The 15,281-nt window shown below is 40.2% G+C and overlaps 1 protein-coding gene across 6 annotated transcripts in view; it reads left to right on the top strand.

Moving 5' to 3' along the window:
* Positions 1–15,281, top strand: part of TTC7A (tetratricopeptide repeat domain 7A) — a 181,237-nt gene that overhangs the window by 80,540 nt on the left and 85,416 nt on the right. For all 6 annotated transcript variants that reach the window (XM_010576506.1, XM_010576507.1, XM_010576509.1 and 3 more), the window contains one exon: positions 6,053–6,213. In XM_010576506.1, coding sequence (XP_010574808.1) covers positions 6,053–6,213 — 161 coding nt within the window. The remainder of the gene's footprint in view (positions 1–6,052; positions 6,214–15,281) is intronic.

Genomic DNA, 15,281 nt, shown 5'->3' on the forward strand with positions numbered 1-15,281 from the left:
TGCAATGCTGCTCCTGCTCTTCTCCGTCTAGTGAGAATAAGTCTTTAATGCATGCTTGGAGAGAGAGGAGATACCTGAGACATCTTTATTTTTAGACTGCTGTAAAATATCCTACTCTTCTTTTGCCAGTTTACTTAATGATAAACATAATTATTTAAAGTAATATATTCTTGTCCTGATTAACTGAAAGATAAATGATACCTTTTTTTGACAGATTGCATTAACTATTGAACATCACAGTTAGGGCTTTCATCAGGCGATGCTACAGTACCAACAAATCAGGCCATTCTTACACAGTAGGTTATAATATAATACCTGAATGTTATTCTCAACAAATAGGCCTTTGTGTTTCTATAGTCAAGGTCAATAAATGAGATTACCTTACCCAACACTGAAAAATCTAGCTATCAACTTGCATAGATAAGAGAGCATTTTCATGGAACAAAGCAAGAGAAGCAGCTGACCAGTAGAGTGCCAAGCACAGTTGGAGCAATTCATTTTCTTGGAAGACTCTGTAAAATATTTCCAATAGCACTTGTCTCTGTTAGCACTGGGCAAGGGAAAGGGGAAATGGAAAAGCATAAGCTTCCTTCTGACACATGATGAGGATGTGACAAAAGAGGAATTGTTATAAAAGATTTTCACAGAGTTGGCAGTTGAAAACTACCAGCAGCCAACTTGAAAGATGGTGATGATGATGGTGATGTGCTTCGTGCTTGTGTCTGTATGTGGCTCTGTGTCTTAAAGACCACTGGAGTCATGGGGAGGATCCAGTGACTCCTGGAGGGTCTAGGTCAGCCCCACAGCATTTTGGGGTGGATTTTTCAGCAAAATACAGAGTAGAATACCCTCTTCTGTAAGGAGGGTCTCAATCTGGTTTTCCCCCAAAGTTGAAGTGTCACAAGCCCAAGGTCAGTATTTGCCATGGTGGTTATCTCCATCTGCAGCGCCTGTCTGGCAGCTGGCCAAGCTGATCGACAAATGAGACTTGTAATTCCCAAATCCCAGCGGTTGGTTTGGCTGCCTCTCCTGTTTCTGTGGTAACAGCATTTGGATCAGCAAAAACAAGGTAAAATGAACATTTTAAAGCTCACTGATTTTAATGCCTTGCCTTAGTTTTTAGCAGGCTAGTTTCTATGGAAATGACTAGAGAGTCAGTGCTTTTGTTAATTTTAAGTGCTAGTTCCCTTCTTGGTTTGGGGGGTGGTGGTGTTTTGGACCTTGAATGCCATGTAAATCGGTGTCGGATATATATAAACACATATGGGGGTTTCGTACCATTTTAATACTTGATTTGATTTGACCTTTCTTTGCATGAAAATAGGAAGGGAAAGACAGCCAGGGGCCAGCAGCTGAGAATTAAAGGTCTCACTTACCAGTTTCATCTGGGGGCTGCCAACAGACCTGAAGTTTCAAGTGGCAATATCCGAAAAACACCTACCACCTTCCAGAGTGTCTGGGTGTAAAAATAAGATAGATATCAGTTAAGACACCAGAGAAAATATTTCAGCTGTTTTCTCCACAGTTTTTATTCTGGTTTAAGAAGGTGAGACTGCTGTCTTTTCTTTGCCTCAGGAGGGGAACTCTGTTTTACTACGTATTGAGAGGTGCTTCTTTCAGCAACTGCTGGATGTGGGTAGTTCTGGTCTGTGTGTGCCTCCTCTGTTGAACAGCAACATGCTGCTTTTCTGTCTAGGTCCTGGACTAGATTTTTCTGGTGATCAAAACCAGCTTGTAGTAAGAATTAAGTAATAACTTAACTCACAGATATGTCTGCATCTGCTTTCCTGAAGTTCTGGTGGACTGTAGCAAGTCTGTTTTCAATGGAAGCTCTTGCCAGTCAATAAAGTTTTCTCCTTTCTATAATCCCTATGCTATAAAAAGAAATGGAGAGGATAGTTTTAATGGTTAAATAACTGTAACTCACAACTGATGTGAAATTATAAGGCCTGAAAACTCCTTTTATGAGATCCTGTTTCATTTACCATTCTAAATATGAAAGTGCATTCTACTGTTGGGAATTATTTTTAACACTCGCACTGTTTTCTTTTTTATACGTACAGTTGTAACATCCCAGCATTGTTTTTAAGGAAGCATATAGCATTATTGAAATAAATTCTGTTATATAAGAGGCAGCCTAAATAATCCATAGTGAGGCATTATTTTGGTAGTGCTGCAAAATGCTGTTTCTGGCTTACTGCAGTATCTTTGCTTCCCAGTCAGTGTGATCTGAATATACCTGTGTGCCATGCAGAACATGTGTGGTATATTCTTTAACAGAAAGATGAATCAGAGAAGGTTAGCCTCTTCTAATTGCAGGCCCCACTTGGACTTGCAGTCCAGCTGAAATAAGATTACTTTAAAGTGCAGCACTTGTAGGGAATTTAAACTGGCAGCCTACTTGTGATACAGCCCTGAAGTTTCAGGGTGCCATCTGGGCTGCCAGCTTCCATCTTTCTCATATTATATAGCTACTTAAATAAATAAGCTGTGGCATCTGTCAATAGATTGAAGATCTCTGCTTTTCAAAAGAAGTTTGTGTTCACTCCTGACAAATATCTTGCTTTTATTGTTCTAGAAATTTAGTTTTTATTTCATTGCATCTGGTCTGTTGCAAGTTGTTGTTTTGTATAATGCTTCCCATAAAGGAATAGAGTCTCCTCCTATTATTAAAGGTTATTTTTTCTTATCTGTGTTTTGTCCACTGTAATTATGCAGTAGTACTTTGCAGGCTACTAATGGTGTTACAGCACTAAGGAATCTTTTGGGGCTCAAGTTAAACCATCGGGTGTCAGGGAAGCATGATTAACTTCCAAAAACAGCCATTGCCTGTGATGCTGATGGTGCTAGAAGGAAACACTGAAATGAGATGTAACCATTGCAAGCCCTATGCTACAGAACAGGCAAAAATTATTTTAGATTATGTCTATTTCAACAGTATGTGACTGCCTGTTCAGCAGGCACAGGTTTGCAGGAGTGACCACAACTGACTTCTGTGCTGCTTTATTTTGTGTACGTTGCAACAGAGTCAAGAGAGCTGCTTTGATAGCTGGCATGTGTTAGGGGTGTGAACTTGCAGTTGTGTGATCATCAGACATTTGCATGGGTAAAGCAAAGTCTCAGTGGCTTAGTTTGCATGTTCACGTGCAAGTAAGGTCAAGTATCCTACAATTTTGAAGTCCCCCAGTAAGGACACTAGTTGCAAGTATTACTCTTTGTCTGATTCATACTAGCAAATTAGTATTACCTTCCCAAGTCTTTGAATAGAGTCATAGAATAGTAGACTTTGGAGGGGTCCTCTGGAGATCACCCGGTTCAATCCCTGCTCAAAGCCCCCTCCAGTTGTTTGGTTTACAGCTTTTCTTTTTCTTCTAATTAACTTATTTTTCCCAAAACTTGGAATTTCTTTATGACTCCTTCTACAGGTCTGAGACAGAGGAATAGAAAAAAATAAGAGGTGTTTTTGGTCCCAAGTGCAAGAAGAGTCTTGAAGCTGCTTTCATAGAATCATAGAATCATTTAGGTTGGAAAAGACCTTCAAGATCATCAAGTCCAACCATCAGCCATGCCCACTAAACCATGTCCTGAAGTGCCTTGTCTACGCGCTTTTTGAATACCTCCAGGGATGGTGACTCAACCACTTCCCTGGGCAGCCTATTCCAATGTCTGACAACCCTTTCAGTAAAGAAGTTTTTCCTAATATCCAACCTAAATCTCCCTTGCCTCAACTTGAGGCCATTTCCTCTTGTCCTGTCTCCAGCCACCTGACAGAAGAGACCAGCACCCACCTCACTACAACCCCCCTTCAGGTAGTTGTAGAGAGCAATAAGGTCTCCCCTCAGCCTCCTTTTCTCCAGAGTAAACAGCCCCAGCTCCCTCAGCTGCTCCTCATAAGACTTGTGCTCCAGGCCCCTCACCAACTTGGTTGCCCTTCTCTGGACACGCTCCAGCACCTCAGTGTCTTTCCTGTAGTGAGGGGCCCAAAACTGAACACAGTACTTGAGGTGCGGCCTCACCAGTGCCGAGTACAGGGGAACAACCACCTCCCTGCTCCTGCTGGCCACACTATTTCTGATGCAGGCCAGGATGCCGTTGGCCTTCTTGGCCACCCGGGCACACTGCTGGCTCATATTCAGCCGGCTGTCAACCAGCATCCCCAGGTCTTTTTCTGCCAGGCAGCTTTCCAGCCACTCTTCCCCAAACCTGTAATGCTGCATGGGGTTGTTGTGACCGAAGCGCAGGACCCGGCATTTGGCCTTGTTGAACCTCCAGCCTGTCCAGATCTCTCTGTAGAGCCTTCCTACCCTCAAGTGGATCGACGCTGCCTCCCAACTTGGTGTCATCTGCGAACTTGCTGAGGGTGCACTTGATCCCCTCATCCAGATCATTGGTAAAGATATTAAACAGAACTCACCCCAATACTGAGCCCTTTGTTTTAGCAAGTCAAATTTATATACCTCTGGTATACCTACTGAAGAACTTTGTGGACAGGCAGATCTGGGCCCACCACAGACTCATGCCTGTTGTCCTGGTTTGAAGTTGTCTTGTCATTGCTAGTGTTTTTACATCGTAAGAAAATGTGTCCTAGTAAGGTGCTGAAGGAACATTGGTGATTTAAGCCAATGTGTTTGCCTTTGCAGTAGGCTATAACAACACATGTGGTTAAAGTAGCTCCACTGACAAGCAGTAATTCATTAAAGCTGAGCACTCAGTCATATATCCCAACCTGAATTGAAGCCAGGACATTCAGCAATTTTGAAGCTGTGGGCCAGATGCCAATTTGGTGTTGTGTCTGTGGAGCAGTGGCACTGATCTCCAGACTTGCATGGAGTCACCAGTAATAGAGTAGTTAAGTCCTTTGGCTTACGTATGCACAGTGAGAGTGAAGTGTCATTTGGACATTAGGGTGAAGTTGTCCCATGAACAGAATATGTACCACGGTCCCAGAAGTATACCTGGGATCTAGACCATCAGCAACCTCTGTTGTAACTGCAGGCAGTGTAATTATTGCTTTCCTTAGTAATACACTACCTGTTTTGCTGAGTGATCTGTGGAGGTGCTGGGAATTTGACACTGGTGGTATGCCAAGGCAGGAGAATGTTTGCAGAGCTTTGCTAGGTGGGAAGTTCTCATAGTAGGAAAGAAGGAACTGTGTTCTCCATCCCTTAAGGGAAGGAGAGGGAAGGTATATATGAGGAAAAGAAATTTATACGTTTCTCTGTTTTGTTTTCTGCAGGCTTCCAGAACCAAACACTAATCTGAAATAATTTAAGTAACAGTAATTTCAGACACTAGAAAATCTTAAAGAAAATCCTCCATATAAAACTTAACTGGAAGCCAAAGGAAAGAAAATCTACTAAAAAGTTCCCTTTTGAACAGAGAGCCTAAAATAGGGTATTGGATCAAAAAGAGCATGTGATACACTTGCATTCATTTATAGGTGTTAAGTTTTCTGCCAAGTGAGACTTAATTCTAATGACATGCTACTGCTGTGAGTGTCAGGACTGCTCTTTACATTGCTGCTTGCAAAGATACTTCCTTTTCTGACAGCATTTTGAATCTTGACTGTTTTACTCTTGAGCATTCAAACTTAATTTTTATGTTCTTGATCTAAATCATGAAAGGCCTTGCACAGCCATCACAAGAGGCAAAGTGCAGCAGAGATGTGTAATGCTCTCCCCCAGGTGAAGAGCCAGCCACTTATCCTAGAAGATGGACTTGAGAATTGGGCCTCTAGTGAATTTGTTTACAGCATAGAAGCACCATGCCAAAGTTAAGAGTGGGTTGATTGGATCAGGTCAGTTGCTCCTGTTTATAAGCAGTGATTTTGTAATGCCGCAGACTCCTTTCTCTAGAATGTGGTTGTTTTTTTCAAGCAGTGCAGTCTGTTAATTTTGGCAAACTTTTCAGATAGTAAAAGTCTTTCTCATAGGTGCCTAAGTAGAATTGTTTCAGAATTTCTAATGACTGTATTTGTTCTTACCTTTGGGATATAATGTAGGACTGAAGGAGAAATGTGTTCTCTTTTTATTTCTACCCCATGTCGTTCCAGATTTCTGATGCTATAGAACATCTTCAAGAAGCACTGCAGCTGTGCAAAGATGACTTGAATTCACTTCATCTACTGGCCCTCCTTTTTTCAGCTCAGAAGCACTATCAGCATGCACTGGATGTTATCAACATGGCTGTTGCTGAATACCCAGAAAGCTTTAGGTAAGAGTTATTGCATGATGTGATACATCCAGTCAGGAATGATCTGCTCACTACCTCTGTTCTCAGTCATACACAAGGAGCCTGTTAAATCAGGTGTGCTACTGGTGCGTCACTCTCCTCCTGGGTGTACTGTGAAGCCAAAACATGTGAGGCTCAGGGTACTCTTTTGATTTTCCATCTTCATGGTCTTTCTGTTTTTAAAACTAATCCTTGTGCTTGTTTGCTTTTCCAGATTTGTCTTTCTGTATTGTGCTGATGGTGTTTTCTCCCATATATCTTCTTGTACTTTTTTCATAAGTCACTTAACATGTGGAGAAATGTGTGAGACAGCTATGATGATGTCTGCCTGTATCACAAATAATTTTATATTTGGTAAACTTCCTGGTTAAAGACAAACAAATTCTTCATGTATTCACCACACTTTTGATGCTTATGTATGACACAATTTGCTGCAATAGCACAGCTGGGGAAAAAAATCAGTTGTAATAAAGTATAGCTGAAAGGATGATTTGGCTGCCTAAGAGCAGGTTTGAACCAGCACAGACTTCTTGGAGCCAGAGGTTTCCACTGTTCTATGTTTGACTCAGTCCTCCATCCATCCAAGGGTGATAAATTGAATTCCTTGCGATTTACTGTCATGACCTTTCAAAACAATGAATTTGTCTGTTCTGTGCAAAAATTAAAGCTACTGTAACACTTTCTGGTGATTGTAAACTAGCTGAGTTTCTCAGCCAAAGTGCAGAAAATCCTATTGCATTGCTGGAAGACCAACTTCCATTCAGAACTGCCTGTATTTAACTGAAGGTTTAAACCCATGCAGCATTGTCTTTAGGCAGCCCGCTTTCTCACTGGAGAGAGGGAGCAGCCTCCACAGGTGTAGTCCAGCAGCTGAGTGGGACATTGTCTAAACCAAAGCAAAGGGAGGTCACAAGTGAGATTGAGGCTATCCAAATGTGAGCTTGAATGCTTCAGGATCTTTTATAACTATGATGCTATATCAGCATATAATGCTTTTCATTGTAAGTTGCATGTTGCCATTCAAAATAGCTCTGCTGTCTGTGTTTTTGAGGTTAGTTACTTTGTGTATGTAAGGAGCTAAGACCATCAGTGCACATCTTTGAGAACGAAGTGAAAATTAGTAATGGAAAAGCTCTTAAAATGATGCCAACATCTCTTCAGAGTGTGAACATGGGATGATTGAGACAGGAGATACTCCAGTGGCTGCTACATTGTGTTCTGTGGTTTGAAAATAATAAGCATAGTAAAAAAAATCATGTTTTACAGTCAAAGGTCAGATAGTCATTGAGGACTGCAAACACTCGAAGATGGAGAAGACAGAGGTGGAAGAGGAAGAAGAAAAAGAAACTCGTTGTTTATGTGAGGAACAGAGCATTTGCCATCTCAGATCAACCAACTGGCCCATCAAGTCCTGGATCTTTCCTCCAGCACTTGCAGAGAATTTATGTTTCAGGGGAGGACAAAACAAAGAAAACGTGGTGTGCAAAGTAGCTTGGAGGGCTGCTGGGTAGGTTCCTTTGTGCTGTCTGGTAATCTGATTTCCCCAAAGCAGAAAAGAATATTATCTCCTATTCTTCTGTCAGCACCAATCTTCATGTGCAGAAAGACCTGGTAAGGAGTAGCAGAATAGATCGTTTCTGATAGAAACGATTAATATTGGTAGTGAAAGCTACAGGTTCGTGCTTACTCCTAGACACAGACTTGCTAGAGCGTGTGCTTTTGGAATAACCCCTCTTTGCTCCCTGCGTGCACTGTGGTACGTAACACAGTTGGCAGTGAGACTCATTAACAGGTACAAAGGGATGCAGGAGTAGGGGCTGGCTTCTTGCGTCTGCTGCTATCAGTAGCCTGTCTCAGTGTGGGTCTTTCTCTAAACCAGATAGCAAATAACTCATGAGTGAGGGAATGGTGAAAAAGTATCAAGAGTTGCAAGACAGAAAAAAATATACTTTTTTTTTTTAAAAAAGGATTTCTGAAGAAAAAGAACAGGAATCCAATGAGGGGGGAAAACAAGAAGAGTAACAGAATACATCTATAGTTTGTACCAAATCTGAAACTATTCCAGACTTTCTAGAGGTCTAAAGTATAGTTTATGCTAGGAGGGCTTTACTGCTTTGTAAAGCTTCTTTGAAGGGAGAAAGACCTGACGCTTTTGTGTATCTCCAGTTGTTATTGCCTTATAGAAAAATTGTAGTAAATTTTACTACTGCGTGGAATGACTACAGGATACTTTGTGTAAATAGTATAGGCAAGTTCAACTGCATGATTTTAAAGCTGTATTTAAAAGTTGTTGATTATTTTACCCAATTCACATTGATATGAACCAGGCAGCTGTGTAATGTGGTGCCTGGGGACTCCCCTCCTAACGACAACTCTTATTGGAAGCGTAGTTTGATGGCATGTATCAAAAAAAGAAGATGAATGCTGCATTAAGGGACCTTAGGGCTCTGTACATGGCAAAAACTCTTAAGTATTACAGTTGGATGTATATCCTAAACAAAAGAAAGTATAATACATAAAAAATTAAGGTCTTAGCTGGCCCAAGGTACAGACATCTCGTACTGTTTAGTTGGTCTCTGACTGTATGTAATTAAGATGAGTTTGTTCCTGCTTTTTTATTTTCATATTAAATTCTTTCATTATATATTTTAAAGAAGTAATCGTTCAGGATGTCATGTAGTTGGTTAGTGGCTGAAGCAGTTGGAAAAAATATACTGCACTGCTCAGCTAACACACAACATCCTTTGACATTAACCCTATAATACTGACCCAAATGTGTCTCAAGTGCCCCTTGTTGGAGTGTTTAAACTTAAACATTTACTTCGCATTTCAGTGGTTGGTATGGTGCATAGGGAGGAGGGATACGAAAGCTAGACACTGAATACAGAGAGAGATGAACGGGACTATTTCGGATCGAGCTGTTGGAGAAGAATGTTGAACAGCTAGATATCCAAAAGCACAAATTGTTTAGAAAAATGAACTTGGGAAGATCACTTCTGCTTGAAAGGCAGCATATAGTAATGAATGCATTATGCTACAGTCAGCGAATGACTGAATTTGAGCACTTGATGCACTGTCAAGCAACGACAGACTTAAGACTGGATAGAGGAAGAATGAGAGCTATCTATGTTGGGCATATTGCAAGATGGAGTGCACCAGAAGAAATACACTGCCTTGCCATAACTAGAAAAGATAGAAATAATAGTGACCTTTACATGGGAGGTATCACCTGAAAAATCGCTGACTCCTATGGAGTCAGACTGCCCGGGATAAAACTTAGTGGTTTTACATCTTGTCAATGTTGGTATGCTTTTAAAAGAACTTAACGAATGCAGTAGCAACAGTTGGTTTTGGTATATATTTCAAAGCACTATCTGCAGCACATTTGGGAGAGAAGACTCCTGATAGCATCAGGTATCTCCCCTCTAGGTCAATGGTACTGATCATAAGCCTTTCTTAAGATGGATACCTTCAATTTTTTTCCAACCCAAAGGTCAGCCTTTTGGGCAGTGTTGTACCTGGGACTGGCTGTGATTACTTCCCCAGGCTTGTCTCAGGGATAGATCTTTTACCTGGAAGAAATAATATTACTGAGCACTCCTCCTCTTGCTCTCCACGTGATCTTCTTAAAATAATGCATTATGTATTTAGAAAGAAAGCATTTCCCTTTTCAAAGTCTGTATTCACACCTCACAGTGTTCTATGCAGAAGTCCCATAGGTCTGGCAGCCTGCAGAACCCACCACAGAGCCCGTCTGACATGGTCCTTTATCTTCAGCTGGTAATACTTCTTCTTTGCTGTTTTGCTTGTGTAAAATTGACTTTGTCCTGACTCATCCACTATTCCAGAGACTGTTTTGGTCTCTGGTCATCTTTTAGTTCTAATTGGTTAGCTCTCAGCATTGGAAAAAAATTAAGGTCTGTACCTAGCCTGAGGTTGGAAATAGAATATCAATTTTATGGATACTCTATTGCTTTATAATTGCTCACAGACTGCTTATGAAAACCTATGCTGTTGATTGCTAGCTAGTTTTTTGTCTCCTGGACAGCTCCCTGTTAAGTTAGAACCATACATTCCTCTGGCATAAGATACAACAACTTCTAATTGCTGCCCAATGTGATGGTGAATGTTTTTTTTAAATGATCACATCTTTGTACCTGTAGCAGTTCTGTATGTGGCACAGGAGTCATAACTCTCTTAAATGCTGCTAATATTCCTTCTCTTCCTAAACTATAAGTCATTATTCTGTTGCTTTCAGAGTCTCAAAACTAGTTTTAAAGAGAAATAACAGAAAAGCACTGCTATTCTACACATAAAGACTCAAAAAGAAGCAGGTGGGTTGGTGTTTTGGAGCAATGTAGCTGTCAAATGCAGATGCTTTTATTCTACCCAGATATTTGCTATCAGAAAAGTAATTACTGTAAATGTAGTGCAAAAAAGCTTAGAAGGCCAAGAAATATAAAATGTGTATCTTGGAGACTGTGAATAAAGAAGGAAGTAAATTTTGCATGGGGAATTGTGTGTGTTGTCTTGGTGGTGGTTTAGCAGAAAGGGTTTTTTTTGCTTCAGCCAGCCCTCAAAATACGAAATCCTTTTCTAGATTGGAAGTGGTTTAGTGATAGCAAATGTCCTTGACTTTATCACTACTACATTAATTTCATTACAGACATGTGAAGTTATCTGGCAAGATTTATTTATCATAGTCTGGTCAGACTTACTGTGGGGAGAGCTATTCTGTGGTATATAAGCAATGTCATTTACCAGGTGCTTCCACTTGCTACAAAAAAAACCCAATGTAAAATCAGGATCTCAAAATGCGTGATTAAACTGGCATTTCAGGTTTGAATTCTTTTTCTATTACTTGTCAGGCTATTTCTTGTATGTTGAAAATAAACAACTCATGCTGGCTTTGAGCAATATCTTTATGGGCACTAGTAGAGTCCTGCAATATTGCTGACAGCCATAAAATAGAACTGTCTTCTTGCCTGTAATCTTCATGGGGAATAAAGAGTCAGTTGTCTCTCAGTCGATGGTTTGCAAACCTTTGTGTTATGCCTAGTCTATATTACAGTTATGCTAAGATAATTGTACCTCGCATCCCTCCCACCTAACCCCCAGGTAATACGATTGTATATGCTGTAGAGTGGTTTTACCACTTTTCTCACAAAAGTGGTGGTGACCTCACTTAGCTTTAGAATTATGGCTTTAGAGAATCAGATTAGCCTGTTCATATGATTCCAGTTCATCATTAGGCAAGAGGCAAGGAGGCCTGGTACATCTTGTGAGCAGACATGGTGATAAAACAGCTTGTTAAAGTCCTCAGAATATTGTTTTAATTCCTCAAGGGTGCAAGATCTGAGATCTAAAGCAGGGATAAATTAGTATTTTGACCGTAGCATTTGATCATGCTAGATAACTTTTATAAATAGGATATTTAAAACTTAAGGGTGGAGCTTTTGTAAGTTGACTTCTTGTAGTGGTGTGTTCATACCCTGGCTGGTAAGAGTGACCCACAAATGTTTTTGTCTCTGTATTGATGCCCCAGACAATCATACAAAGTATGGTGATATGACAGGACTGTGCTACAAGAATACAAACCATCTATTAATTAGGCTTCTGTGATTCACTTAAAGAGAGGTGTATTATGTGGAGTTAGAAGGGTTGAGGTGGGTTTTTTGCTATAGTAACCATGAGTGTTTGCTTTTGTTGGTATGCTATGATCTCTTGGGTTTTTTTACAAAATTAACCTAAAAAACCCCTTGGTGATATATTGCAATAATCTGGACTATACTCTGTAGCACTAGTAATGATATTGAGTATTTGTATGCCAAATAATATGAAGGGAAAGCTTTAAGCTAGTCTCCTGACTCTTACTAATGATAAGACAGATACATAAAGCTAAAAAAATTTGAGAAATTGAAATCTAAGGGGTTTTTTCTGGTTTGGATTTATTTCCACGCTTTTAAGGTTTTTTTTTTTTTTTTTTTTTTTTTTTTTTTACCTATATGATGAGGAAATAGAATGAATTCTTGAGTTATGGTATCCAAGATCAGATTTGCATTTTGGCAAGTTCAAACAGATACATGCACCTCTTTCTAAGGATGACAGTCTGATCTGAGACAAAAATTCACCAGATGAGCATGGTAGCCTTCTATCTACCATCTTAATGCAGCAGGAAGAAATATCCCTGTAGCTGGTTCATGTCTGTTTGTACCAGGAATGGATTTGTGTTAGTGTACATATCAATTCGTCTTAAAATTATATGGATGGATTCAGTGGTACCTGGGGAGAATTCCGTTCCCTGGTAGCACAAGGTTCAGATTATGAATAAAAGGAGTTAAACAGAGCTTAGAGAGGAAACCTACTGCAGACTTATTTTCTTAGTATGGTATGAAAAGAAGGAACAGCTGTGCTGTTTTCCAACCTTAGCAGCAATTGTTCAAGTCTTTTCTCCAGATGAAAAAATCAATTTTATTTCATAATAACTTTTTTCTCTACCACCTGAGTAAATGGCCGCTGCCTCCATTTAAGACCTTTATAGTGAGCAGCAGTGCTTCTAGATGCTGGTTTTGGCATTGGAGAGGTAACAAGTTCTGCAAATGCATAGGCTTCAGTTCAGAAATTTAAGAATAGATTCTAAAATGCAGGAATAGCATGGCTGATTTGAGATGAGATAGTTACCACCCGCAGGTTCTGTACTTCAGAGCAGTTTATTTATGTAAAAGCAGGAAGTTCCATAAGGGAATGTCAGTAACTTTCTGTTTGAGACGTCAAGCTCGGATTTTGTGGGGTTTTCTGTAGATTCCTGCTGTGTGTTTGTTGGGGCTGCTAGCTTGTTTTTGACATGGCATTTAAAGTTTCGTGATACTGATAAGCCAGAGGAAAAGGAAACCTGCAAACCACTTGAGGCAGTAATAACTAAGTTACCTGTTGATCTTTAAAATTTGTTTCTTTGATGGGTCAGGCCTGAATGCAATAAACTCTGACTGTTCAGCACAGCTGCTTTTTGAAACAGCAAAATGTCAATTTTATATTCCTCTACTTGCATTTATCTTATGCAATTAACTTCTTGCCAGTACTTTCTCACCCGGATGGAGAAATGCATGCTTTTTGGTTCCTGCTGGCTCACTTCAGTGCATTGTATGTATTTGCCATATCAGTAAGTTAGTCCCCCCAACACACACTTTTCTCCCTGCTAAGTGCTATTTTCTTTTGAACGGCTGCAGTGTGTTCTGCTTTATATTCAAAGGAAGTGTTCAGGAGCCCTGATTGTCTACACTGAATGCCAGAATATATTGAAAAATAACATGTGTGTATTATCTGGGCAGCAGAGTCAAGTTGCCGGTAGGTACTCCCCAGGCTGGAGTTTAGCTGTAGTATGTGTGTAGGGGTTATTCAAGGTGAGAAGGGACTTGGTGATTGAGATCCCTGTTTCCACCAGGCAGTTTTGTGAACTCCAAAGGTAGACCTCGGTCATAGAGATCAGAAGGAGGACCTGAGGCATGCTTGTTGCCTGGAAATTAAGAAGTGAACCAAGGGGGAAAGGTGGTGGTGGTGTGGGAAGCTCAGCTCTAAACTTTCCCTTCCTGCTGTGGGGCTACACACATATACAGGGGGGCTGCATAGGATGCTACCATTTATTAGCAGCTTCAGTCATCAGTTTTGCTGGAAAACATGGTTGTTGGAACCTTTGTGAACTGAACTCCTTCAAGGCTCTTCCGTTATATGGATAAAGGAGGAAACAAAATTCCCTGCTTGGCTATTTTTCATCTTGGCACATCTAGTGAAGGTGAAGCCTGTGGAAAGTCTGCTGTTAAACAGACAGATCCAATAATCTGAAATTGTTTCCTGAGGCTCTCAGAAGCTCATCACCAAAGGAGTAGAGGAAGATACTTTCGTGTTTTGTTTTTTTTTTCTTGAGAAGCATTCCTGGATTTTCTGAGACCTTTAAAAAGCCTCAAATGCAAGGATGATTGTAGGGTTCGGCGTTCGGAAGATCTTGCGATGTCACAGAAAGACAGAGGGTTAGTCGCAGCCTTATGATGTATCTGTAATCCCGCCTACCCTTGTTAGTATAAAAGGAATTAACTGCGCAAAAAAAGGGGGAAGTTGGTGCTCACACTGTGTGTGTTATCTGTCTCTTTCCCTGGTCCAGGCCGACCAGTGATCTAATCGCGGCACCTTGATATGTGGCGAACGCTACAGATGATGAAGAGTCTTATTTTTTGATTGGGAATTTATTTTTCAGAATGAAGAATATCATCTTTATTATTAGCATTCATTGAGAATTTCTGTTGATAGTCATTGCTGGAAAACACAGGTCCTGAAATACAGAGGCGCGTGGATGTTATGGTTAGCAAATTGGTTTTCAGTGCAGTAAACGACTTTCTGAGAAGTTTGCAGTGTGGTCAAGCCATGTTGTCTCTCAGATGAGTATAATGCTCTGATCACTCAATGAAAGGGTTGGTTTTTTTCATCTCCAGCTGGAAATTTCAGACTTGAGCAACTTCTACTCTAAAATCATAGGAGTATTTATTTATATAATGAGAAGAGCACAAAATTTTTTTATTTTTATTATTTTCTTCTTGAAAAAGAAGAGGGAGGGGAATATATTCAGACTTTCTGAAGAACTCACCAGGGAACGGGAACTGAGTACAGTAGTTTTTCAGCCACGAATGTGGTTTTTGCCTGCTGAAAACAGGCCTTGCTCTTCACTCTGTGAGAAGCACTGGTAATAATTGCATCTTAGATGCTAAGTCTACTTCTGTTGCCATTGTCATTAATGTCTGCAGAACCAAGTATGTCATAATATTTGATATTAGTCAGTATTCATGTTACTTAATATATTAGTCTCTGTTAGTAAAGGACAGAGAACGATGAATGGAGATGTTATAATTGAGAGAGACTGTAATGTAGAAGTTCTGTGTTACCAACATGTCTTTAAAAATGTCCAGACATATTTCTCAATATGCTAACATTTTTACAACACAAAACAGATAATATGAATAGTTTTACTCTTTCCTTTATTCATTTTTACCTTGGCTTGAAGC

The sequence above is a fragment of the Haliaeetus leucocephalus genome, unplaced genomic scaffold, assembly GCF_000737465.1.
Source record: "Haliaeetus leucocephalus isolate CR32 unplaced genomic scaffold, Haliaeetus_leucocephalus-4.0 Scaffold526, whole genome shotgun sequence".
Lineage (NCBI taxonomy): Eukaryota > Metazoa > Chordata > Aves > Accipitriformes > Accipitridae > Haliaeetus > Haliaeetus leucocephalus.